Source organism: Neodiprion pinetum, chromosome 3 (assembly GCF_021155775.2).
Source record: "Neodiprion pinetum isolate iyNeoPine1 chromosome 3, iyNeoPine1.2, whole genome shotgun sequence".
Classification (NCBI taxonomy): Eukaryota; Metazoa; Arthropoda; class Insecta; order Hymenoptera; family Diprionidae; genus Neodiprion; species Neodiprion pinetum.
In genome coordinates, this window is record NC_060234.1 from 39,797,784 (window position 1) to 39,825,336 (window position 27,553).

The following is a 27,553-nucleotide window of genomic DNA, read 5'->3' on the forward strand; positions in this document are numbered from 1 at the left end:
GCCATAAGAAATTCCTATTGGCGTGGATGAAAATTAAGAGTCTACGAATACTGGCAAATGATGTCATTTGTCCAAATTCGATCATTTTAATTAATAAAATTCATTCCGACAACCACGTATACATTGAACCTATAATTGAAGTCACAAAATTTATTGATTTTGATATTGATTGATCAAATTACGCGACGCAGCCTGAACCGTGCTACTTCGCGTTTGCCAAATTGCCGTCGTTCGTTCCGTCAGGTGTTTTATACATATCTATATTATGCTGAGCAGGCTAAAGAAAGCCAAGGGCCCGGAGGTGATGTGATCCGCAGAGATAACGGCAATATACTGTTGCTCCAGTACTAATCTCTACTGAACCTTATTCTGTAACTTATATGACAGTGACAGAGCTAATAAACGTCATTTTGACCAATCAGAGAGAAGCTTTAAACAGAAGATCTTCTTTAACACCCGCGACGCCCGCGACTGAGTTACGGAATCCGGGGCGTAGAGACACTGAAACGTTAGAGATCAGTCAATAACTTTCTGGATTACCATCCATTGAGTTATAGAGAGAGAGAAAAAGAAAGAAAGAGATGCCAAAACATGCTCGGAAAACAGTTCATCTCTAAACTTGCTTAGTCGTGATTGTAGACCACAGTAGTCTGCAATAGCCGCTGGTACAGATCCTTGATAACGTCAAACATGGTTAATGTAACATGGTGATCGCGCACGTATGCCGCGGCGCATTTTGTCCTAGTAGAATATAAAATTAAAACTATCTTAAGAACGTGATAATATAAATTAATAAACTACTTGTGTGTTGCAAATGATACGAAAGGATAAACCAGGTATAAAAATTTTAACATTTCAACGTTATTAAGTAATAATAGACCGTACTATCAACGATTTGTAAGATTAACGAATTAGTCATTCAAGTCGTTACACTGATAACCGTTATAAAACCTCGTTAAGTAATTCGAATCGAATCGAATAATACTGGTAAATCCGGTTTACTAATCGAATTATTCATCAAACCGAAACTGCCACTAAGCTTTTCATATGTGCAGCAACATTTAATTTCAAATAATTCTTTTTAATTGAACATCAAAAACTCTTCACTGTTTACAACGAAAACCTGAAATTCACGTGTATCATCAATTAATAACTACCTGAGCCGGGCATAACATTACAATTTTCATGTATGTCATTTTAGATTACTGAAGTACATGCAGGAGTATCGGAGTATACACCGTCTTTTCTATCCCGATAAAGTAAATTTGGAAAAAAAAATGTGGTCAGAGGCTATAGATTACTTCAAAGACCCGCAACAGGTTGCGCAAATCCAAGAGTTTTTTGGAGTAAGAATACACCACAATCAAATACTGCAACACAAAAGTGGAGATGGAAACTCGGTGATGGATTTCTCTTATGATAATGGAAATGTAACAACAACAATAAGAAGAAAAGTAAATAGTATCAATGATGAACGGAGTTCAAGAAATGAAACCAATGGTTATGCAACAAGCGAAGACGAAGCAATGCCCACATCTAGTTCGGATCCTCCCCAGTTTACAATAACAAATCATATTTGGTATTACTTATTTTTGTTCGGTACAGAACTTGGGGACGAAATATTTTATTCCACTTTTATTCCATTCTGGTTCTGGAATATTGATGGTGCTGTTGGACGAAGAATCGTTTTAGTTTGGGCCGTCGTTATGACAATTGGTAAGTTTTTTGCAGTCATTCTTGAACTGAGGAGGATGGACAAGATATAATGCCAAATTAACCAGATCTTTCGTACAGGTCAGTGCTTGAAGGATATAATATGCTGGCCAAGACCTGCATGCCCGCCATCAGTCAGATTACAAAACAAATGGTCTCAGGAATACGGCATGCCATCGACTCACGCCATGATCGCTGTTTCTATTCCATTCAGTGTTGTGCTTTTCACGATGAACAGATACGTTTATTCGTTTACCATCGGTTGCACTATCGCTGTTCTTTGGTAAAACACATACCAGCATACTTCTCTTTCGACCCATATAATATAGTTAGACAGATTCATTCAGCTTTCAGCGGATTACGATTAAATTGAGATAGTAATTACTACTAAATCCAAAATTATCGTGATGTTTTTTACAGGTGTACATTGGTCTGTGTGAGCCGAATTTATCTCGGAATGCATACAGTGCTGGACATTCTTGCTGGCCTGGCTTTAGCAATGTTTCTAATGATTCCCCTAGTGCCATTGGTTGATGCAACAGACTATTACTTTCTAACAAAGGATTGGGCTTTGGCCATCTTAGTTGCTATCAGCATCGCTACTGTGGTATATTATCCCTGTAGTGATAAATGGACTCCTACAAGGTACATGTGTGCCGTAGACTTAAAATACTTAGCATCTTCTACATATCAAATACCTATCCTTAGTACAATTGTGTGCACAGCATTTACAACGCAGGCATTAATTTTTTTCAAATTTCCTCTCTTGTTCACGGATTTACAGAAAACTATTTAAAAAAAAAATTGAATACAAGTAAAAATCCCTTTCCAGATGTAAAAAAGTAGAATGTCGAAAACAAACGGAAATAGTATCATTTAAACAAACAAAGTAATCCCTAATAATTACCATTTCAGAGGTGACACTGCCATGGTAGTGTCGGTTACAGCCGGGGTCCACGTTGGAGCATGGCTAAATTACAGAACCGGAGCAATGTCAACGCCACTACTTCCTCCACCATACAATATTATTTGGCCATCTTATCCAATGCTTGGGCGTACAGTATTGAGAACAATATTAGGATTTTGCTGTATAATAGCAACAAAGGCATTATTTAAATTTCTCAGCTATGCAACAATGTGTGCGATACTAAGAGTAAATTCAAAAGAACTGATGAAAAGTCGGAACTGTTTAGAAAATCGAAACAAGGTCCTTGTTGATTTGGTTTATAAGTACATCACGTGTTTTATGATCGGTTTCAACGCTGTTTACCTATTACCAAATGTTTTTAGTATGATCGGAATTGAAAGACCAACCTTTTATACAGAATTATAGTTTTAGTAGTAACGGGCACTTGATCTAAAATAGATCTTGCATGTTCAGTGCAAATACAAATAACGTACTTACACGTATTCATCACTTATCATCATGTTCTACATCCAAAGAGTACTGAAATATCAGTACGAATTAATATTTCATAACAGAGGAGGACATAAGTATTGCATTCAATCTGATAAAACCATCGAAAACTGAGAAATGAAACAAAATATTTGTTCACTTGATGTTTAGCAATCGAACATAGATAGTAATGTAAGGTTGAATAATGTGTTTTGTACTAAGCGGTATCATTCTCGAACATCTATGTATTTTGAAAAACAATATTTATTCGTGGTTCGCCTAATTTACAAGCAATATTTACTCCTGATCAGTGAAAATTCTGGCAAATCGTGAAAGAATTGTAACGATCGAAAATATCGATTAAAGTTCCAATCCCCTGAGCATAGTTTGAATAGAGATTGAACATAGCAACAAAATAAGGCTCAGAATTATTTGAAAATTTTGCTCAATCCAAATCGTGTATGATCAGACTAGTAGGACTAGTAATTAATTCTGCTGGGAGCTAGACCCTGATAAACTGATAGTCACAAAAACGAGTAACCCTTGCTTTATTCCCATTTATTGATGCGGTAAATGAAGCGAAACCCTGACTAAACTTGCTTGCTTGAACACAGTGTTGAATATCTAAAAAATTTATCGCTACACCTACTGCCCCACTGTAAACGTTCAATGAATGTCTTTAATGCTCAGTTGAATGCTATCAAAGTTTTATATCACGTATTTAGTATTCACGAGTCTTAATGATTTACACCAAATAAATGAATTATACACAAATATATATGTATATATTTATAAATCTTACAGCTTTTTGTTACTAAAGAATCATTTGATGTTTTCAAAACGAATAGATTCAATTTGCTCATGTAAATTTATATTTATATTTACCTGTTTTCTTTTTAACTGTAGAAAACTTATTTCTTTAAAATAACTGTCATGAAACATATCCAGTGGCTATGAAACATTTGCTATTTTAAGAATCAAAATGTCTATTCCATACTACTTGTCACATACATTTTTTTATAGCAAATGGTATAATTGAATATTAAGTGAAGTCTAGAATTGATGAACGTTGGTTCAATTTCAAAGCTTTTGTAATAATGATATTAACAACATAGCTTTATTTTTGCCGATTTATTAGGCAGACTTGACTATTGCAAGTGTAATTTAAGGATTTAATATCGTATTTAAGATGTTAATAAACTAATTATTTGGATGTTTTTTCTTAAAGATTTATTATCCTTCATATATTAAGGCAGACGCTTCATATCAGGCAAAAGTTGATAATTTAAATTCAAAGATATTAACACTGAACAACAGGCATATTTAGTACCAACATCTGTAAATACAAAAAAATGAAAATGTCTGAAATGTTACCTATCAATGATTGAGGTGATGATAAGAATTCATTATTGCTACATTATTGACATTCCAAAAATTAAATTTTATTAAGGATTAATAAAATTTTTTTATCTCCAATCGAGTCATATCAAACACAAATTTGACTTCTTTGCATTTACGAATAGGGATTCATTTGAAGCTATAAGGATTTTATCTTTTAGTGTATTCCGAATAAAAAAGTTATGAGTTTGCAAGAGTAAAGTAGTTTACTTACGCCATTGATTGTGTCTAATGCTGCATCCACATTTTCTTGAGCAATGGAATATGGGACAAAGATATCGATCAAATAACCAGTTCTGTGAGCTTCCACTATTATTCGATCCTCACCAACATCGACCGCCAAATCTTTTGAAGATAACTATAACAAAATATTTCAAAAATATGATAATTTATTGTACATATATACTGAGTAAAGATATTTAAATGAAAACATCGTACCACATTAGGCACTTTAAATTGTCCAACTAATTTCTCAACAGTTCCTTCCTTTGGTTCACGTAAAATTCTGTACTCAGGTATTCTTGAGTTCTTGAAGTTATTTCCATATACAGATTGAGCACTCAATGCGGATTTGGAAAGATTGATTGTTTCAGTTTCCAGTCTCGTTGGCCTTAAGTTATCACCTGTCAAGTCTTGAATAAGTGGTTTACGCATTGCGTTATTGACTTCTCGTTTCTCAATTCTGTGTTGCTGCAGCTTGCCCAGGGCCTAAATAATTTGTGTAGCATTGAAGAAACATTGTATCAAATCTATCTGTGTTTGGTTTTATTTTCTCAAAAACACGGTAGGATTATTCAACTTAGAATTACCTTGCGATGCTTCAGTACGACATATCCTTCGGGACGTATACGCTTGTCATATTTGTCTGAAACCCCCTCTATAACGACGCTGATCAGGAAAACCCAGAACAGTTTATGTTCCATGCATTTTTTATAAAATTCCGTATTTATTGCTATGTCGTATGTTGGCGCTGGTTTATCAGCTGAAGAAAAATTATTTATTTTTAAATGGATTTACCATAGTATACCTTATTTTTTTGCTTTGACGGCAGATACGCTACATTAGACAATCTATTATATAGAATAAATCAGTGTCTCTTACATTTGTCAGATTCCATCCTTTCCTGACCAATACTCATCGGAATGCGATAACTGGAGGGGGTTTCATCTTCTATCAGTTTTAGCAATTGTGTTTCAGATATTTCTTCTGGTGCTGGTATCTCTGTGGTTAGACATATGTTCAAAAAGACTTTTTGGCCACATTCTGTTTTTGCTTTAACGCAAGAACCTGATGGGGGAAAGAAAGTAATCAAGTTGATCGTTAGTGCAATCGTACAGGCTTAAATTTTGTTTAACAAATCCGAATACTTGTCATTCATACCTGGACTCGGTCTTATCGTGACTGAAGGACGTTCAGGTTTATTGAAGTTTTTCAGGAGTTCTTCGAGGTCATTTTCCTCTTTAATGCCCTGTTAAATAACAAAATAGATGAGGTTAGTTGACATTGAATTTATTTGTAAAAAACAAGCAACTGAACTAGGCTACGATATTAAATCATAATAACTTACCGGTAACAGCAGATTTTTTGTTATAATTGATTCGTCAACATCCAATAATGAATTATTTGACATTTTTAATCACCTTCTTCGCGAACTTTGAAAACTATTGAAATTTCTTTCGCAACGTGCGCGCAGAAAGCAGATTGTAAATTGTTTATATATTGCAGGAAACGTTGACTCAAGTGACTAAACTATATATCTTCAATCAACGCAGGAAATAATGTTACTTCCTGATATTTTGGCTTATACTTTTCATTTTATCCGAAGGAGCGCTCGCGACTTATGGCGGTAATTTTTAAGATCATTGTGAAAATGTAGGTTCCAGTTTAATACATTTCAATTTTCGTTTTACTATGCAAGTTTTTGTATATATTTGTTTTTATCAAAATCGGATAACCAGAAAGTGGTGAACTTACCACATAGAGCTGATATTGTTGAAGGTTGAAGTTTTTCGGTAATAATTTAGACTTGTAATAATTACTGGATTGGGGAAAAAACTAGTTTCGACTCATGACTATCACTGACTTAGTTTTTTGATCACGTAACTTTGTTTTTCTTAGAAAATGGACAATCAACTACATACTCACATCTACCTTGATGGTTCAAAGAGAAATAATACAAATTTGAAATAGTATCGAATTGACAGGGCTTTAGATGAATGTACGGGACTGATTCGTGGATTCCACCAACATATTTTCAAATTACGAGTTTCATATAATTTTATGAAGCATAAAACAAGATATCGGTTAAATTATAAAAACACTAAACCGAACCAATAGCGACACTCAAATCGCAACAAAAGACAAGATCCAATGATAGAAATCCATTACAACAGCAATTATTGGAGAGAAATGAACAAATATGTCCTAAAAAGTGAGCACATATGATGATATGGGATTTCAGTGTAGCACATATCAAGAAAATTCACCAACATATAGAGAAATTTTCAATAATATATTTTGTAAAACATTACTAGTATCCGTAAGTATTTTTTTATTACCTAAGAATCTTTTGTTGAGTCTAAAAATGTTGATAGATAACTGTATTACGCTCGATGGTTTGGGTCTATATATTAAACAGATGATATACATATATTTCACAGTACATACAAGTAGGCACTTTTCTCTCTGCACTTTGTAACATACAATGCGAAAATAATCCACTCTTACGAAAATTCCATCGTCAAGAATCGCATTTCTCTTGTACTCATTTAATAATCTAATAAAATAGAACTGCGTAGTATAGTAATATATTATATTAAGTTTTTTTTAGATGTAATTTTTTTATAATTACACGCATAAGAACTCAAAGTGAGAAAAAAATTCCATTCTATTTATAAGTCGCATGAAACGGCGGCAAGATACTGAAGCATTAAAAATATACTCGTATAAAGAATATTTTCAATGGCCTCTGAAAAATTAAGTATATTCTGTATTTCTATAAAGCAATGGAACTTTGGAATTAAGATACTTACAAGATTTGTAATACAAGACACGGTACAGACCATATGCATTGCACACGCTTATATTACAAATCTTACTGGTATTACAACATAGGATCGTGTTGTTAATATAACATCCATGTTGAAACAAAAATCAACTAAATTCTCAAGTAGAAACACTTATATGCTGTATTGCAACAAGTGTGCTATTTTTGACGTGATTGCTGAAATTGACATCGACCAAATACCTTACATTAATTAATTAATATTATACATTATAATTGCTTTTTGTAATATTTTTCATATTTTGTGGTGCGTTTTAAGTACTAGCGTAACTTGCATTGGACATTCTAAAACTGCCCAATACTGGTTACGTAGGTGACTGAGAAGAATAGAAAAGTAATACAAGATTACAAGGCAAATTCCAGAATGGTGAAGTAAACTGTAAAATTAAGTAGATACGCGGAACTTAAGTACGTGACTTGAGTACTTTGAAACTGATTGTTGCGATAGTTTGAACTCGAGTGAGAATAACTTAAGGTGGCTACAATATCGAGGAAAAAATTAAAATAATTAAAAAATATAGTTGTTTGTGAAATATGATTGAACAATAAAAAATAATAACAGGATTATGGAAAAATGTACTGGCTGAAAGAAATATATATGCCGTCAGAGATGATCCTACTACATTACAAGGTGAGATAAGCTCACTCCGGCTGGCAGTATATTAAACAACAGTATAGCATATTCAAAGTGATTTACAGACATGCAAAAAAAGTCACCCTCATATCAGAATTATCCAATGAAAATGTCAGAATTCGCGATTACAAATATTAATGTATATTTTAGAAAAAGATCAACTTTTACTGTCACGTTGGTACGAAATATTTGTTCTGCCTTCCGAAACTATTTCTCCACAGGATATGATAACTCTTTAACGTCAATGAACTGTACAAAGTTGTAAGTAATCAACGAAAAACCTAAACGAAATATAATTTTACGCTGCTAAACCAGCATCCTTGGCCATACTATAGAATGCACTAGTTTTTTGTTGGATTAGCGTTTCCGGGTCGTCAAACTCTGTGATGTAACCTTTATCTAATACGATAACTCTGAAAATAAAAATATGAAATTCAATATGACACAAGAGTACATTATTTTAAACCATGTTGTTTGGTTCAATGCAGAATCTACGCAATGCTAACGCGGGTAATATTGAAAAGATCCTGAATTTGGCAGTGAAAACGTTATCAACAAAATAAAATAAAATATTCTCGTACCTATCTGAATCGAGTATTGTATTCAGCCTGTGTGCAATTGTAAGTACAGTGCAATTTTTAAACTCTTCTCTAATGGTCCGCTGGATAAGATCATCGGTTTCCAGATCGACAGCAGCAGTTGCTTCATCTAATATAAGCACTCGTGTCTTTCTCAACAAAGCTCGAGCCAGGCATATTAATTGCCGTTGACCAACACTCAAATTATCTCCACCTTCTGTCACTTCGTGCAACAAACCGGACGGCAGACCTAAAACAATGATTAATATTTTATTCGTAACAACAGTCGTGTTTCTTGATTGTTGAAAATGTAAAAAATCTTGTAAACAGATGCTTCTGGTAAAAAAAAAACGATATAGCAATTTTTTTCTTACTCTTAGCAATATTAATTATCTTTGGTAAATTAATATTGAAAAATTTTGAACACTATTGAAGTAGATAATCCATTTTATTTTACAAATGTAGTGTAATGATATCAAACCTGATGACAAATATACCTTTAACGAATTCTTTCAAGTGGGCATGTTCTAACGCTTTCCAAACTTGATCATCTGTGTGCTGTTCAAATGGATCTAAGTTCAGCCTCAAGGTACCAGAAAACAATACTGGGTCCTGGGGTATAATCGTTAGTCTCGATCTCAAGGCATGAAGACCCATCTGTGATATATCTAGACCATCAATAAAAATCTTTCCACCAGCAGCCTCGATTATTCTGAACAGCGACAGTGTTAGCGATGATTTTCCTGCTCCGGTTCTGCCGACAATGCCAACCTTCTCGCCGCCGTTGACAGTAAAGGTCAAACCTTTGAGCACAAGGTCTAATCCTTCCCTATACCTAACTTTGTAGTCTCTGAATTCAACGCGCCCTTCGCTGGGCCAATCTGCTGGTGGACTACAATTAGGAATCTCCCACGGCGCTTCTTGAGGTGTTTCGCCATACTCCTTTATTCTTTCGACGGCAACAATGTTTGTTTCTACGTCGGATGTCATTCTTACCAGCCAGTTCAAGGTTTGTGTAATCTGATTACGTAACAATGATTACTAGTAGAATTGCATATTTTTGTTAATACCATTTTACTTGCATTGTGCAAATTTAATATTAAATTCAGAATGTTGGTTGCAGCAATTAAAACCAGTATCTACAGCTGCACTACTTACTTGAAGAGCGTAGCTCAATGAGAATCCTACACCACCTGCAGTCAAATCTTCTTTTGGAAGGACGGAAAATAGAGCAGCAAAAAATATGATCAGGTTTCCCACCATTTCCAATCGTATCGCTAACCACCTGTAACACAAATTTCCACAATAAGTTTCCGGTTTTAATAGTAATATTCAATTTCTTCATTAATCTCACTTACCGATTTGCAATAACACTGGGATAATAGCAGACTTGATTAAAGTCTACTCTGCTTTCAGATTCAGCAATGAATCTGTCTTGCAAACCATAGGCTCTGATTGTTGGAGCACCTGTTATTGAATATGTATCACAGAATGAGGATTTGAATAAGTTTATTCAGATCTGGCGATGATTTTTGTATAAAAATTAGCTCAAGATTTGTCTCTATTTGATTTCACTAAATATAAATAATCACATCACAGATAAATAATGCATGTTACTAAGATTTAGATATAGTAGATGTATTTCAGTTGAATTAACATACCTGTAACAGATTCACCAAAATGGGAGTAAATAGGGGATCTAGAAACAGATTCCAACCGTTTCAACTGTCGCGAAGTTGCAACATAGAAACGCTGAACAAAGTAATAAACAACCCCTATTGGTAGGATTACAACTGCAAAAAGTGGTGTGCTGTAACAAATTGCTACAACAGTGCCAACTGCCTGTAAAGAATTTTATTTTGTTAGCGTATCAGATTTTTCAAGTTATAGTGGCAAATTAATGGAAATCAAACATTTGATAATTGAATTTAGACTTCTATCTGGTTTAGTATACATTAATTGAAGTATATAATTTCAATGGAATAAACGTATGTACATATAACGAAAACATGTAGCAATTAACTAGATCAAAATGAGTAATTCAAATGACCTGGGATCAAAAGGCCTAGACTTAAAATTCAAGAAACCTTTCAATGTATTTGACTGTAAAAAATTTCTAATTTTGTTTCAAATTGTAACAAATTTCGAACTTATTGTTCACAGTAAGCCATGCTATTTCTAAATATTAGTTCCACAGAATAGTTATGCTTTATAGCAATATATATATATATAGAACAAAGCTTATAACGTAAATGGCCCACCAACTGGCACGAAGCACTGAATCCAAAGTGAATTTCAAGCAGAAACAAACACCGCAAAGAAATAAAAATCTTTGGTTATAACAAGATTTTCAATTAATGGTAACTGTCTTCGGACACAACTATACAAATAAGATTTATAACACGAAAAAACAACACAGAAATTACAATTTGAAAAAGCTTCAATCTTGAGACAAAATTTATCTTTTTTGATAGATTATCAAACGCTCATACATACTTTTTATTGACACTACGTCAGGTGGTCAGAGTGGCAATTTGAACATACACAGAAAGCACACACAGAAAAGAAAGAATTGAAAGTATCTACTGAATAATCAAGATTGCTAAAACAAACGGAAAGTTGCATACACAGCGAAAGTAATGAATAATATTGCTTCCAGTTTTATCATTACTTCTTGTAAATAAATACACAGTGTAATGCATTTGCAATTAAGGTTCAACTACATTACAACAATAATGAAAAATAACTGATGAGTTTTATGTAATTGAAGTCCACCGCACGAGTCTGAAGAAAAGAGCAAATCTTCAACGGTCTTGAAAGAACTACAGAAAGTAATAAGAACGAATGCACAGAAGTGGGAATGTCCGGGATTGTCTGGAAAATACGTTCTAATGAACCATCGGCTTTCTCCTGCCTGTACAAGAATTACCTCAAATAGGCAATAGATGCTATCTGAAATTTGTTGGGGGAGTGAAGTATCCAGTACATCCACGTCTTTAGCAAACCTGGAGATAATGCGACCAGTTGGGGTCGTGTCAAAGAAGGTCAATGGAGCACGCATCACTCCGCGCAGCATCACTAGGTGCATCCGACGAGCAGCCAACCAACAACCCAGCTGCGGAGCCAAATCATACAAAAAGCTCGCCAACGCTATAACATCAGACACGGTTAACTATCATTGTAACCGAGCTGGCCAGGACATTAGGTGTCGGGTATTTAGTAGATTGATATGTCTCAGTGATATACTGACAAACAAAAAGTACCACCTTGATCAAAGCTGTATGAAATTATCAACATAGTTAAGCAAATGCTGAATTTTATATGTCAACAGTCGTTTAGCAAATTTCAGTTACGGCAAAGTAGCTATATTTAACACTGTGAATATACTCTGCTGAATGTGTAATCGAAAAAGCAATCTAGCTGAAACAATGAATAAACATATTTCGCTTTCTTATTTTCTACCACATTTCACATTTCACATTGCTTGATGATGATGTGTGTCAGGTAGTATTGGTTTTAATATGATATATTAGTATGAACAGTTACACGGAAACGAAGTACGCTATCTATTCAGTCAACGGATAGATTCACACTCTTTTACCAAGTGTTACAAGTTGAAAACATCCAAAACTTGTTTCAATCATTGTGTTTAATGATTATCCATTCACAACTCGAAAATGTGTACTTCGGACGAACTTAAAACACAATCCAATGAAGGACAGAAATTAAAAAATTCAAAGACATAGAATTAATGAATGGAAGAGCAGGAAGTGATTTCTAATTTTTATAACTGAACTACATATAATTGAAATAGAAGCACGTTAAATGAATTTTCAAGTAATTCAATCTTTTCAACGAAACTCTTGATAGATTCAAACTGTTGAACGACAATGAGAGCGAAATATAATAAATAAATATCAAACCAAAGGATGAATAGATGTAAAAATCATGTAAAGTTCCAGTAGAACAATCGAAAAAGGTCGCAGTTTCAAACTGCCGAATGATTCACGGGTATTGCATTTATTACAAGCTTTCTCGATATTCAGAGCATACCTTTACGTTCGTCCTAGCTCATCTTGTGTGAAGTTTGCTGTGATATACCCAAGAAATAATAGTGCATTACAGTCACGATATAACGAAAATAAGATGCAAGCATCGCCGTGCATAAGCTATATATTACAGTAAAAGCATTTGTATAATTGTGTCCTTGATGCAGCGCAGAAAAATCAATATTAAAATGAAAGAAATATCTTAATCAGTAATGTCATTGGTATCCTATCAACGTATATGCCACATTTTTCACAGAAAATTCATTCACCAGACACAAAAAAGATAGGTACTTGAAAGTCATCGTTTAAATAGGTACCGTTTTGGAAATAACTCAATGTAAATATTTCATTCCAGAATAAGTTCACCATTAGTTTAGCCTGTAGCGTTGGATTCCATTAATTTTTGACAGTAGTGACGTAAATTTCGTGATATAATATAAGTATGTAGGCATGATTATAGAAAACCGATGGCCAGCGGACGAGCATGAGCTTACCCTAAACAGAGATGACAGACACTGTGATAGTGATGGGGGTATTTTGTTGTCCATAACGTCTACATCTGCACTGAAGCGGCTTAGAATACGACCAATTGGTACCGTGTCAAATAGATACATCGGGCCACACAATACATTGTGTAAAGCCGTACGATGCATGGCGGTTGCCGATCGCAGTGCACCAAGGTACAATGCCATGATTCCCAAAATTACACCAAAGGCTGTAACACAATACTAATCCCTGATATTCTATTTCACATAAGATACTCTTTAGAATAAAGTTTTTTTTTTTCTACTAAAGATACAACTTGTCCTGAACGATGGTTTGTGTAGATTGGAAATTATTATCAAATCCATCACTTGGCACTTAGTATCAGAGCAGGGTACTGCCTAAATAACTTGAAAAAAAAAAACAGAAAAAAATAATTTTATATACAATAAGATGGAGAGCGTGTTGTGTGAAAATCTTACAGATTACTACAGGCAACAAGCGACTGTGAAGTAACTAAACAATAAGTCAATGTACGATGACATCAGGGTCTTACTGACGTAAAAATCACTGCGAGGAAAAAGCTAGTTTTGTAGGGGTGACTCACCTATACGAATGTATGCTACAATTTCACAAGGGTCACGTTCAATCCAACTATGCAATTAAGTATATGACTTTTGAAGTAATATAATATATTGAGACAAGAATATTCAGCATAAGAGCCTCTGAAAATAATTAAATTTTAACAAATGACACCTCATTCAGTTTCATTTCACTACTACGGCTTTGTATTTAAACCGAAAATCTTCTGTTCTGCAGCAGAATCTTTTCACTTGAAGAAATCTTTATTTTCATAAAAGTTTTGAAAAAGTCGCTGCAGTTTAACAGAACTATTCGGCATCTGTGTTTAATTTTGATTATTTATGGATGATTCTGTTACTCATACTTTCATAAAATTGCATTTTAAAATAGAGTATTTATTTCCTAACAATATCCAGTCAATCTAGATCACTCACACAACAGTCAAGCTAATTCTTAGTGCCTGGTATAACTGGCACGATATTTATTGGAGAAATTATACAATTTAAACTCTCACAAATGAAAAGTGTAATAGTTCAAAATGTAAGGGATGATTCAGGATTTTTGTGCAAACATAATACTGGCAAGTTTCAAGCATTTTTGTGCTTACATTCACGATTTTGCAGCGGGGTAAATGTGGTAGATTTTCAGTCTCCCAAAGATATATGAATAATTCGGCTTCGGCACTTGCGTTTCTATGACTCACATTGATCGTTTTTACAAGGCTTTTTCAAGCAACAGTGTCATCAATAAAAGAATTTATACTCCTTTGACGGCAAAGTTATGTAATACCTATGCTGTGATGATTAAAATCATGGACAATTATTAATACATTAAAGTATGAACAAATTTTCAATAAAATTTATGCATATGAATCTTAAAGAGTGACCTTGACCAGATAAGTTTCGACCATATTTTCCTTGAATCACCCTCAAAACCTACATTTCACTATATGCTCAACAACCAAGTGAAATATTAATTTTTCTTACCAGACTGAGTTTAGCAAAATTATCTTTCGATAATTTTCTGTGATTACATATGAATTGCCGAGGGCGAGCAGTGAACAATAAAATGAAAATATAGATCATCGTTTGAATTGTATCAAATAACTATCGAAATTTAATACTGATATGACGACTGGACATATAAAGTTTGAATTGTGAAGTGCTCTGATCTAAAAGGAGATATTATCAACTTTGTATCAAGTGATCTCGTATAATGTCAGATTAATAAGTTGCACAGATAACTATTAATGCAGAACATGGGACGATGAAGACACGACGCTACAGAGATACATTTATTTGCAGATGCATGTACGGATAACAGACACGACAGCGAACTTTTGAATCTCCTTCTCAAAACAGAATGCGATTTCAATTGAAATAGGACTACACGTACTACAGCTTTTACATGGTCGATCGAAAAAGCTTATATTCAAGTAAAATGTGTAACTGCAAAATAGACATACGAATAAAGTTTGGAAGCGGAACAATAATTTGGAAAAGTTATAAGCAATAATGCCTACCAATAGACAAGACTGGGAAACAAAAGGTCGCAAGACTTTGTGTTTCATACACGTACAATGAGAAACAAAACCTGCAACAATTTCATTTAAGTCCCTACCACCAAAAATACTCGTATCATACCGAAAAGAACGTCTGAATCCAACTTCGGAAATTGTTTGGCAAGGTGTTGTCAATGATATCCACATCCTTGCCAAACCGATTCAAGATTCGACCCATTGGAGTTTGATCAAAGAAGGAAAGTGGAGACTTCATAGAATTGCTCAACATAACTTCGTGAAGTGTAATAGACGCTATTATGGAGCCAAGAGCCAGGGAGAACGAGGCAGCAAGTGTGAATATTGCTAAAAGAATTTTTAGTATATAAGGTTATAGAATTGTTATTTTATTTGTATTCGTACAAATAATATGTAACGGAGAATGAGCGGGTAAGTGTTGGGTTAGTTTTAAAAAGCTATTCACAGACAGAGTCTCTGCAATGAATCATGCAACTTCTATTAGAGCGAATAGCGGTACTAAGATGCATTCCTTTTTTACCGTACTGTAAAATTTGTGCGTTTGTTTATGGTTTAGTATTTAAAGAATCAAAGTACGTCGTTTCACTGTCTAATATTTCTGCTTCTACTTCGTATTCGAAAGTAAAATAACAATCTGTCTAGTCCCCTAAATCTTGCACCGTTGGATAATTGATCGCTGGTATTGTGACTGATAAAACTGTAAATTCTGTCAAATACATAACGCCATGCTGGTCATTTGAGAGATACTGTGCAAATTAAAGCATATTATGTGTTCATGCTGTCGGACGTATGAATATGCAAACAAGTTATATTGTAATATTGTGAAAATCACATTCATTTGGTGATCTATGTTAGTTACAGAAAGTAACATAGCTATTGGTGGACCGTTCACATAAAATGATTTGAATATTAGTTTTTTTTGACAGTAAAAATAATTTTCTACTTCTTTTTTTTTGTTAGGTGAGATTCGTTGAAAATCTCACGTACCGATGTAAGACATAGTAACCAGCCTCTAATGGTTGGCGGTAAAACATTGTCTACAGTATCAATGTCTTTCCCAAAACGATTTATTATCCTGCCAGATGGTGTAATATCAAAGAATCCAACGGGAGATCGTAGTACACCAAATAGCAATTCCACGTGAAGTAGCTTGCTACTCCGAATGCAGCCAACAGCCATCGTAAGTTGTGAGAGTAGTACAAATGACGCTGAAATTTGGTTCAACGATATATACATCATTCTAAGTACATTTATGCGCAATTCTATATACATATTCTACGGTATTCTTTTCCAGGCTACATACTGAAAGACGATGAATGATAAAGTGCTACAAAATTTATAATAATAATATTAACAATAAACTATTACTTTAGTTTATAAAGTAAGTAAAGTATAATCAGCAATATAAACCCCCAGGTTTTACCAAGACTATTGTTTAAATTAACTTCATCTTTATTTTGTTTGGAAAAAGAAAAAAAAAAAAAAACATTCAGCTGCCACTGTCTAACATAGTTCTTTTTCAATGGTGATTAATCAATTAATATAGGAGTTGATAAATTATTGGATACGATTCACACCTACCCTACAACTTTTTAAAACATCATGATAATTTGAATAATGATGTTTAAATGAGGACGAAAGATACGAATTAGTCACCAAAAATTAGTCCTCTTCGCAGCACTTTAACGTTAAAAAACTGATTTGAAGAAAGGAATGTTTAATTAAGTAAACTTGTTTAATTTGTGACAAACAGTTTGTCAATATCTTCCGAAGTGATCAGTTATTGCATGGAAACATTCAATCATAGGCTGTCCGATTATGGTTAGAATAATTCACTTGGTAGCAAAATAAACATTTGTGAAATTCATTTGACTTTCGAAATGATTGCCTATCATTGCAAACAGTTTGATCGTGCTATTGGAAATATGAACTGAACCGATAGTGGTGTGAGAAAGAATTGATTTAATTGTGCTACATTTTATGAGGCTAAATCTTCACACGCCGTATCCAAAGATCAAAAGATATTTGACGTGATAGACTTATGTAAGGAAGAATACAATTTCAGGAAATTGCAGGTTGAACACAATTTATGGTACTGAAACAATTTCTACTGAAGTTTCGGAATTAGATTTTGTACGATGAAGAACCATTCGTAAAATATCAACTTAAGCTGGACATGATACTTAGAATACTCGACATATTTATGATTCCACACTATTGTATTCAACCATACACTTTGCATAATCCCTTTTAATTGTTTTTCATATACATTATATATGATTGTTTGAGATTAATATTGTATATGATTATTCATGAAGATGATAGGAATGAAACTGAATGTATTTTCGTTTAATGCTTAACAGTTATCGTTAACTAATGAAAGGTATTAAAATTTGCTTTCTAAAATATTACCTCCAAAGCTTTGTAGTAATTTAACAGTGTGAGGCGGGTGCAAGGTAAGAGCAATGTGCAAACTAGAGAACCATGTAGTTAAATTAGTTTCTAAGCTTCGTTCGATTCACGCATTTTTGGAAAGACAATATAATCTATACTAAAAAATTAACACTGTAACAAAACATCAACAAATTTTGGAACTCAGAGAAGTTAAATTAATTGTTAAAGAACGCAAAATATTCCAGTTAGAAAATTAGTGGTGTATTTTTCTGACTAACAAATTATTGGGCTCGGTTTGTTTAAAACTAATACATTAGAATAATATGAATAAAAATCGTATTTCATGCCATCAAACACCAAAATTGAAACAGATATGATTAAAGTTGAGACAAAAATATACTATTTATTCACAATAAAATCAAGAAAATATAGTACATTATCCAACAAGGGAATAATCGAGTTTTATTCCTCTGTTGCACACAGGACTTTATTCCCGACTCAACTCTGGTCGCATTATTCATTTGAGAGTCTTTTATGTGTAAGTGCGATCATTTTATTAGTCTGAAAACTAGAATATTATTGAAAATTTATAATAATACATTAAGAAATAGTTCCAATTTGAACCAAAAATTAGAAAATCAGAAAAACTGAATGAAAAACTTACTTGCCAGGAATATTAAACCATGAAAAGTGCTACATTTTTCCCTCAGATGAACGAAAAAAATAAAGAGGGAATAATATGCAACTTTTGTCCCGTTTTTCAGGACAAAAAAATTAAAATTGTGGTTGAGTCGGCAATGAAAGTTTAATCATCATTCCAATTAAAAAATTCCGATGTGTTGAACGAATATGATTGAAATAAGAAATACTTGACAACGTTAAGGTCGATAAGCAGCTAACTGGACACAGCAAACAACACGTGATCTGTTTTCAAAAAGGTATAAAATACGATCATGCAATGATTAGAGTAAATTAAAAGAGCTTTGAATAATATACAATACCACATTTTCTCTTGTAAAATTATTTCAGTTTTTCAATGTTAGGCACAGAAAACTATCGGATATAGGACGATAACATTCTCACCCAAAATAACTTTCAAACTCTAACAAGAATATTTTGAATAATATTAGAGATGATAGAATGAAACTTCTCCATTTGTCACTAGATATCATTAATAATCTTTTCAATGTACACTTCATCAGTAGTTCAACTGACGAAGATACGTATAGTATCACAAGCACTTGTCCATATATACATAACTCTGAGTGGTGATTCGCATATTCTTACATAATAGAGTACGACAGTCGCATTGATCCAAAATACCATCATGTTAACGGTTAATTCAGGAATATTTGTATGCATGTAGCGAAATAATAACAGCAGTGAATAGCAAAAAAAATATATACGTCCTAGTGTGAGAACAATCGCTCAAGCTATTCAATAATTCCGTTATTTAACGCAAAAACATCGCTATCAGCATTAAAATTAGGATATAGATATTGGGGAAAACAAAAATTGTAATGAATTTTATGATAGTTAGAAAAGGTGGGTAATGATCCTGAAAAATTGTGAATTTAATTAGTTTGAATGATATGCAGTTTGTGATCAAATGTTAAATGACTTCTGTAACGTATGTGGCAATGATCTGGTTGCAGCGGAGCTGCAATCCTAACACGTCGATCAGGCCTGTGTGTATGTGCATGTAAATTTCATTACAATATACTTATTGATAACGTAATTTTCCAAGTTTCGATATGCTTACCTTGCCCAAGACCAAGTCCTCCATACACTCCGAGGTACATGTCTCTCTTTGAAGTGTCTGAAACTGTCGTGTTATCATCTGACCATTTACTGAGCCATGCATTGGAGCCAATACTGAATATTTGGAACACAGCATTCATTACAATCGTGGAAACGGTTAAAAACCAGCCTATAGAGCGAAGATAGTGAGAATACACTTTCCATTTGACCTGCAATAGGAAATACCAGAACAAGCATGAGACATGTTTAATTTGCAATAAGTCTTACATCCGAATAATTTATTCTTCCCTGTAAACAATGGGGCTGCGATTTGATGCTACTTACGCTTCCGGTTTCAGTTTTTTCAACCTCGATGAGTTTTTCTCCAACCTTAACTGGTAATGCATCTTTTTCCTTGACACTATTTCTATGAAGCAAACTAACAGAGTTGTGACTATCTATTGAATATTGTCTGTAACAAATTAACATGGAATTCAAATATGGGACAGTTGACTGCGCTAGGATTCTTGTCTGCCTTATAATTTTTCAATCATCTGTCACAAAAGCGTTTATCGCAACATACAGTTAAGATTATGAACTTCAAGTCAATGATCTCAAGTTAAATTCACGTAAAATGTACTCGTACCTTTTAAGTGAACCGTTAAGTGATCGTTTTTCATTCACAGATCCAGAATCACTGTGACTTTCAGATACCCTGGATCTAGCTCTTGATAACTTTTGCTGCAAATCATCCGTGCCAATCGTTGATTCAAGCTGTTGTTTTAGTTCATCAAGGTCTGCTTCTGATACTGCATCAGCCTCCACTGATTCATATTATAAAATGGATAAGTTGGAAAAAAGAGTATATTTGTGTTTATACTAGGTGAACAACTAATTAGTATTTACAAACAGCCATGTAACAAATGAAAATACAAATATGATATTTTGAAGCAGGCCTTTCGCACTCACGGCACAGGTTAACTTGCAGTGGAGAGTGCGAGATACGCAGGGAATCCCCGGTGAAAATACAACTTTTGAGCCACGCGCACACTGCTATCGCCAACACGTGCGCGAGTTTTCTTTCGCACCATTTAACCGCTACGTTTAGCTCATGTAAAAGTTGTGTGTGTGCTGGCGTTAGCGATGCGCACATGGCTTGGAGATTGCCCTTTCACCAGATGTTCCACATAACGTGAGGTGTTAGGTGGCTCGAAAAGTTTACCACAAGATATCCTCAGTGTATTTTTAAGGCCATGCATATTGTATAATTAATTGGTGTTGAGAAAGAATCAAGTTTAACAATTATCAATCAAGTTATAAAAATGCGATAATAATCATTCGAATATCTGGTTATTTACATTATTGAACCAATGTGAATATCAACGAATCAGCAAAATCATTGGTACAATGCAACAGACATTATATATTTGCATCCTGAGATTGGTTGTTGGTGACGATCTGTTATAATTTATAAAACGATTCAAAAGCCATACAAAAATAAGTAAGTAGAGTTCAACATTCTCAATATTTAAAAATAAAATCTCAATCCCTATATATGTATAGATTTTCATTGCTATAGGTTTAAGCAGAAAATAGTAATTTTTGAAGCTCCTAGGGTTAGATACTGAAATGACAAAATGAAGTAAGAATAAGAATTGTCACCATCTTATTTTTGACTTACAATTTCCGACTTGGCCCCATGAAAAATAGAACCATTCAATATCAGTATACGAGAGTAATATTTTGTTGTCAGAAAAAACTGAATTTTTTAATTCATGAATATATTAATGTATACCTTCTTGCAGATGTTGTACCAGAAACTCAGCAAAGGCACCCTTCTTTTCCAACAATTGCTTGTACGTGCCACGTTCAGTTACTTCGCCATTTTTAATAACAATAATGTCATCCACTTCTGGCAAATAAGTAATTCCGTGTGTAACTAAGACTCTTGTCTTTTTCTTTAGCATTCCACTAGGGCCAATGACATTATCAAAAATATGTTTGCCAACGTGAGAATCCACCGCACTTAAAGGATCATCCATGAAATATATGTCTGCGTTACTGTAAACAGCTCTAGCCAAAGATACTCTTTGTTTTTGCCCACCAGACAAGTTGATACCTTTTTCACCAATTTCGGTCTTATCTCCCGCCGGCAACATTTCAAGATCTGGTTTTAGAGCGCATGCTTCAATGACACGGTTGTAAAGACTTTTATCGAGAGATTTGCCAAATAGAATGTTGTCTTGCAATGTTGCATTTTGAATCCAGGCTTGCTGTGACACGTAGGCGATCGAACCCTATTTGATGATTAAATGGAATTTAAAATAAGTATTTCTATAACCATACACAGTTTTGATCCAGCGGTATGGGACTTTCATATTACAAGCAAAATATATTGTAGCGGACTGGGCGTTACAGAATAGACTTTGATGAGAATAAAATGCAGTACAAATTGTCACGTCAGGATCCTCCAAAACTGTATACAATGTCCAGAATTACGAATAAGATTTTGCATTCATACGTTATAATTTTGTCTTTCGACTGCCTTACCTTCGTGTTCACTCTGCCACCCAACCGATCCATTTCACCAAGCAGTGCTGATACCAGAGAGCTTTTTCCTGAACCTACCGAGCCGACAAAAGCTACAAGGTGTCCTTGCTGAACATGCAAATTAATATTTCGCAGCGTTGGCTTATCAGATTCATCAACACACCATGTGAAAGTTCCATTTTCAATAACCAAGGGATGCACTGAAAGTTATTATAAAATCATTTCATTATCGACTATTTGACAGAAGATTAATAACAAAACTAATTTCTTCCAAATATTCTATGTTTATGCATTGCTAATCTATACTATTAAATAGTACAAGTTATTTTCGGTAATTGCTGTTAGAATCTAACTCACGTTCAGATGGGTCATGTTGCACATTGTTGGGATCCAATTCTTCTGAATTCATGAATTTGTTAATACGCTTCACAGATACTGATGTCTAAGTAAACCAAATATTTCATTATAGGCGATGCTCATATCCCAGGGACATTCAATAGAAATCAAATCATACGACAAGTTCTCAGGGGAGTAAATGAATATTATATAGACTTATTTTCATAAGCAAGACACGAAATTTGTAATATCATTTCAACTGAATACTTGTCGTTTATTGAAAAGTGATATCTTTTTAGACTCAATACTTTCATTCATTATTAGTTATGACAATATGTTGCATCTATAGCCTTAAAATATTTCAGAAGATAGAAGTGTATTACAGAGATGAAAACCTCTACATTGTTATTTATTTACAAATTATATGATTGATAAAGTAATATTAATACATTTTATATTGTGAACTACGCGCAATGGTTTAGTGCACATTCCAAATTTGAAGTGAAAGTATGAATCTAGATACCTCGGCTAATTTAGCGTTCATCAATATAAGTTTGAAGCATCTCAGGATGAAACAGATCGAATGCTATGAAAGACTGTGGATAGTTTCAGCTTCATTTCAAAGAACAATAAGGTAAATACTGAAAGTTTTAATTGAGCTACTTGAATCGCAGTTGTCATCAAAGAGATATTGTATGTATTCCATGAAAATTCATGTGTGGTATTGTTCACGATATAACTTACTTGGACCATATTGCTGATCATCATGGGTAACATGGAGAGCGGAAATCTCAGGATATTGAATAAACTGAGAGAAACAAAGGCCTTCGTACTGTCCAAAACGTTTTCTTCATTGGAAAGTACAAATGTGGCGAACGATACCAGAGAGACCTAGATGAATTACATCATGCAGCATAGAATAAAGAAATTACTGTGCTAATAGTATGAAGATAGAAGGAGTGTAGTACTTGGAAATTCATCCAGTTACATAAAGCCTTTGGGGTGTTTGCACCTACATCAATAAGATTTTATCAAGCTGTCATGAATTTTAATTAAAATGAAGCTTATACAGGTTGGTCATAAAAGCAAAGGTTCGAAAGTCCCAAGTATTATTGTTCATTTTCAAGCCAAATTAAAAGTATTCATCGATAAAGTTGGATACTTTAAATTGTCCAGCAGTCGCGATACTTAAATAATTTAATCCAGGCATGTTTTACATTATCAGGACTGCTTTTATTATTGATGATCCAAAGTCTAAGCACAGAATATCAATGAGAAGAAGGTTTTTTTCTTTAAATTTGCAACATGTAAATTCGTTGATACTTCAACATTTGAGGGTATTCCAATTTCCAAAAAAATTGATGTAAGATTGAAGGATCGATGTAATTGGAGATTGGTGATCAGTAGGAAAGAAAGAAATCAAAGCACTAATAGCAGACATCCAGCATCTTGAACATTGTATCTTGTGTCTGGTATCACCTGCACACTGAAAATGATGAGCTGCGGGAACATAACCATCGGCGTTTGGATGATGTTAAACAGAGTGAGCGATACAAAAACCAACGTAGCATCCAGAGTACGTGTTTCATCGATGAGTACGTACGTAGCTAAGGATGTGAGGCATACCTATACACACTTCAATTTTTGAATATCTCGTAAATACCATTTTGTCGGTATGAAGAGACGGAAATTAAATTTTTGAACTATGGATCACATGTTTTACGAATGCAATTAAAATTCATGTGAAGTTAAGAAAATTATCCCAAATTCAGCAACAGTATCACCCATCCTCAAAGTGGAATAAATGTGAGATGAATCACTATTTTGGATGCTTACTGTAAGGATGCCTTTTGGATCCATCACTACTAAAATTTTTCATAATTATCACTTCGCGAAATGATGGTGTTCAGTGCCTTGATTGCTCATTGTATTTCCTAAAGATCATTGTGTATTGCAAAATGACCAATATCGGGTAAAACAAAAAGATTTCATAAATTAGAAAGTATTTAATATAATCTTGGGGTATTATTTGTGGCGTAAAATCAATCACAATTGTTATTAAGGTTTCACAGTAATGAAAACTGAATTTAACATGAAGTAGGTATGTCAAGGGCGAAATATATAACTGACTTACCAAAAAAGGGGCGCAGGACCAGATGAAGCTTGTACCAGCATTGAGGTAAGCAGCTTCCTTCAAAACCTGTATCTCTTTGTTCCTAATCTTCAATATTTGCTGTTCAAAAGATGGTTCCCAGGCATATAGCTTTAGAACTTTAATGCCATTCAATACCTCGTTCATTAATTTAACTCTTTCATCTTTGCACTTCATTTGCCTGATTTGTAGCGTTTTTACTTTATTAGCAATCAGTGCATTGACTGGGATTAAGATAATCATAACAGCAAGACCAGCCAGCACGGATGCTCCAAGGGTATCCCATAAGAAATACAAAGCGAGCACAATCTGCAATGGTGCTGACCAAATCATGTTTATGTACGCAGTTAGGTCCATGAATCTTTGAGCATCGACGGACATTAGATTTACGATTTCGCCAACAGTTGACTCTTTACGCGCAGCATTTGACATTCTCAAAGCTTTACGATAAATAGCTGCAATCAGTGCTGTGCGAATCCGTAACCCAACTAAAAACATTCGATTGAAGTATTGAGACAAGACCAGTGTTTGAATAGTTGCCGTTAAGAAAAGTAGGACAGCATAAAAGTATCCCTTCCACAAAGGTTCGCCAAAATTGCCACTAGAGTCCTTGGTTTCAACAAAAGCAATGAGAAATCTAGAAAAGAAGATTGAACTTTTTATATGAAATGCCGCAGCATTGATTACACAGAAAAATGAACAGTGTGAGTGTAAAGCAGTGACATATTTTTTGATATTCAAGTTTATATATACTTCAATATTTGTGGACTGGCGAATGTTAAAATATCCTGAGACAGTTTCAGTAGTGAGCCAAATAAAAATGTTGGTCCGAACGCCTTGCAGAGAGCTGGCAAGATCGAGGCTATTTTTTTTCGTCTGGCACTATTGAAGTCTACTTGACCTGAGGATTTTCTGAATGATGCCTTCGTACCTTGTGCACTGTAAAAAGTAGACTGGTCAATTACATATTACAAAACATCTATGGATTGTAAGACAGCGAGTTCTCAATATTATTATCCTTACCCAAAATATGTCCAAAACAGCCTTGATAGCAATAATATAAACAATACAATATATTCGAAAAATTACACGTGAAAAATAATCAAATATGAAGATATTGTATTATATTAAGTATAACATATAAATTCCCTGCGCCTGATGATGAAGAAGAAATGGACGGAATTTCAAAACCTTAGAAATACACGTACTTATCCGTTTTTCTTAAAGTTTCCATCCAATATTTATCAAACTTTGGTACAATTTCTGCAGCTGTATCTTCAGGATTCATTGCCCAGAGATCATCTGTTTCAAGAGGTTTTTTAAAACCTTTCCATGCCATAGGATCAAACCAAGTGAACAGGATTTTCGATGGAAACGATGAATTTGTTTCGGGACATGGTCGTTCCACCTAGAAATAATTAATGTCAGATAACTCTTGTTTGGTACTTTCATGTTTTACGTAGAGGTAGATTACGTCATACACTCACCGGTGGATATTCAGAAAACCTTGGTTCGCCATCAACGAAAAAGTGTAGCAAGAACAGGACCAGAACCACTGGATAATAGATCATGTAAGAGACATATGAGTATGTTACCTCGGTCTGAAAAATTTTAATTCATTCATGCTGGGGTGCATTTTCATATCCTCGGCACATGCTGTATACAACGAATATTTTCAAACAAAAAAGAAAATATGAAAAACTCTAAAGTTTGAATTAGAATTATTACTTATGACAGAACTTACCGATTGATTATGTCCACGTATTATACTTCTGTACTGGACGGCCCCGCACGAAGCAAGTAAGAACCAGAACAGGAAAAGTAATCCAGATGTCCGCATTCCATATTTCCTATTGTATAAAAGTAGCACTAACGCCATAGCCTGGTGCATAGAAATCGAATATAAATGGTAGAATAAAGGTTAAAAATATGACATGCTATTTTAGGGTCTTTCTTTCAAAAATAAGGGGTAACATACATAAAGTCATTTTTTGTAATACACTTTGCCGATAAACAGTACAGACTACTGCAAAGTTATGCTTTTAGTTTTAGAAGATGTATATAATGTTCAAGGACATGCTCGATCAAAATGTATGTCATACGATTTTTATATTTATCATTGTCAGCTGCAAGTAATATTTCAGCATTGAAATTCCAAACCTTGTTATAAAGTACGAGTGATTTCACACAGAATGTAATTTCATTCTCCCATATCCATTATTTATATATTCATATACGTCCCAGTTATTACCAATCTACCATTAGAACGATAGTGATACGCGTTTGTTTTATTATAAACAAAGATACTTACAAAACTGATGAGCTTGATAAGCGGGGTGCAATAATCCACGCTGTAAACTGTTTCACCATTGGCCTGAGAATAGATTGCATAGCCAAGATCAGCTATCGAAAGTATGACTAACAGAGAAGTTAGTAATAGTTTAGATATAAGTATCCATGTAAACGGTATGTTCCTTCTTTTGCTACTTAAGATGTAGTAAGTTTCCATTGAACAAAATGTCCAGAGAAATACACAAGGCGTCCATACTAATACTGTTTTTTGAAAGCATTCTGTGAGATCTGGATTGTCTGTATACCACGTCACGTTTAGATCCTGAAATAAATATTACGCATCATTGTATTTGTCTCACATTTTGAATTGAATGAATTGAAGAAAGAATAAATTAACAAAACATTGCTCAAATGAGCCAAGAGATTACCATGCATGGGTAGCATAAAAAATGAAGGCTTATTCATATGCTACCAGATCAAATTTGTAAGAGTACACGAAGCCACAATTTTCAAAATTAGTTTATGGTAGATACAGGCAGTGTAACAAACTAGTAGAGTTAAACAAGAGAAAGAATGTAAGAAATACATAAAGAGACATTTCAGGGCGAATGATGTACAAAGTACATGTCATTCCTGTATAACTTATAGATCAAAA

General features: G+C 34.0%; 3 protein-coding genes across 14 annotated transcripts in view; 1 reads left to right on the forward strand and 2 right to left on the reverse strand.

Annotated features, from left to right (window-relative positions):
• The first annotated feature begins 481 nt into the window (after positions 1 to 481).
• On the forward strand, positions 482 to 4,672 carry LOC124215628 (sphingosine-1-phosphate phosphatase 2). Its single transcript, XM_046619241.2, has 5 exons — positions 482 to 836; positions 1,202 to 1,716; positions 1,795 to 1,996; positions 2,134 to 2,358; positions 2,629 to 4,672. Exons 2-5 carry the CDS (start codon positions 1,215 to 1,217, stop codon positions 3,044 to 3,046), a joined length of 1,347 nt encoding a protein of 448 aa, XP_046475197.1. The 5' UTR covers positions 482 to 836; positions 1,202 to 1,214; the 3' UTR covers positions 3,047 to 4,672.
• Positions 1,605 to 6,270, reverse strand: PIH1D1 (PIH1 domain containing 1). Of its 2 annotated transcripts, XM_046619244.2 has the most exons (7): positions 6,075 to 6,269; positions 5,888 to 5,975; positions 5,609 to 5,794; positions 5,317 to 5,489; positions 4,946 to 5,215; positions 4,722 to 4,865; positions 1,605 to 4,445 (listed from the first exon to the last, which is right to left on the reverse strand). In XM_046619244.2, exons 1-7 carry the CDS (start codon positions 6,135 to 6,137, stop codon positions 4,410 to 4,412), a joined length of 960 nt encoding a protein of 319 aa, XP_046475200.1. In that variant the 5' UTR covers positions 6,138 to 6,269; the 3' UTR covers positions 1,605 to 4,409. The 2 variants fall into 2 exon arrangements, with proteins under 2 accessions (XP_046475200.1, XP_046475199.1); XM_046619243.2 differs by having other exon boundaries at positions 1,605 to 4,865; positions 6,075 to 6,270.
• A 730-nt stretch (positions 6,271 to 7,000) lies between these two features.
• The window catches only part of MRP (Multidrug-Resistance like Protein 1), a 29,010-nt gene continuing 8,457 nt past the window's right edge, over positions 7,001 to 27,553 (reverse strand). For 4 of the 11 annotated variants that reach the window (XM_046619231.2, XM_069134822.1, XM_069134823.1 and 1 more), the window contains 22 exons: positions 26,918 to 27,220; positions 26,351 to 26,488; positions 26,094 to 26,207; positions 25,815 to 26,014; positions 25,630 to 25,650; positions 25,360 to 25,545; positions 24,589 to 25,243; positions 23,199 to 23,345; positions 22,476 to 22,560; positions 22,119 to 22,318; positions 21,364 to 21,865; positions 20,215 to 20,392; positions 19,914 to 20,040; positions 19,591 to 19,798; positions 16,422 to 16,642; positions 11,713 to 11,898; positions 10,445 to 10,625; positions 10,142 to 10,250; positions 9,942 to 10,068; positions 9,281 to 9,803; positions 8,787 to 9,033; positions 7,001 to 8,618 (listed from right to left, as the gene is read on the reverse strand). In XM_046619231.2, the coding sequence (XP_046475187.1) occupies positions 8,504 to 8,618; positions 8,787 to 9,033; positions 9,281 to 9,803; positions 9,942 to 10,068; positions 10,142 to 10,250; positions 10,445 to 10,625; positions 11,713 to 11,898; positions 16,422 to 16,642; positions 19,591 to 19,798; positions 19,914 to 20,040; positions 20,215 to 20,392; positions 21,364 to 21,865; positions 22,119 to 22,318; positions 22,476 to 22,560; positions 23,199 to 23,345; positions 24,589 to 25,243; positions 25,360 to 25,545; positions 25,630 to 25,650; positions 25,815 to 26,014; positions 26,094 to 26,207; positions 26,351 to 26,488; positions 26,918 to 27,220 (4,773 nt within the window). In that variant the 3' untranslated portion in view covers positions 7,001 to 8,503. Of the gene's footprint in view, positions 8,619 to 8,786; positions 9,034 to 9,280; positions 9,804 to 9,941; positions 10,069 to 10,141; positions 10,251 to 10,444; positions 10,626 to 11,712; positions 11,934 to 13,326; positions 13,548 to 15,540; positions 15,762 to 16,421; positions 16,643 to 19,590; positions 19,799 to 19,913; positions 20,041 to 20,214; positions 20,393 to 21,363; positions 21,866 to 22,118; positions 22,319 to 22,475; positions 22,561 to 23,198; positions 23,346 to 24,588; positions 25,244 to 25,359; positions 25,546 to 25,629; positions 25,651 to 25,814; positions 26,015 to 26,093; positions 26,208 to 26,350; positions 26,489 to 26,917; positions 27,221 to 27,553 lie in introns of all 11 variants that reach the window. The other 7 variants (XM_046619233.2, XM_069134826.1, XM_069134827.1 and 4 more) reach the window with 7 other exon arrangements.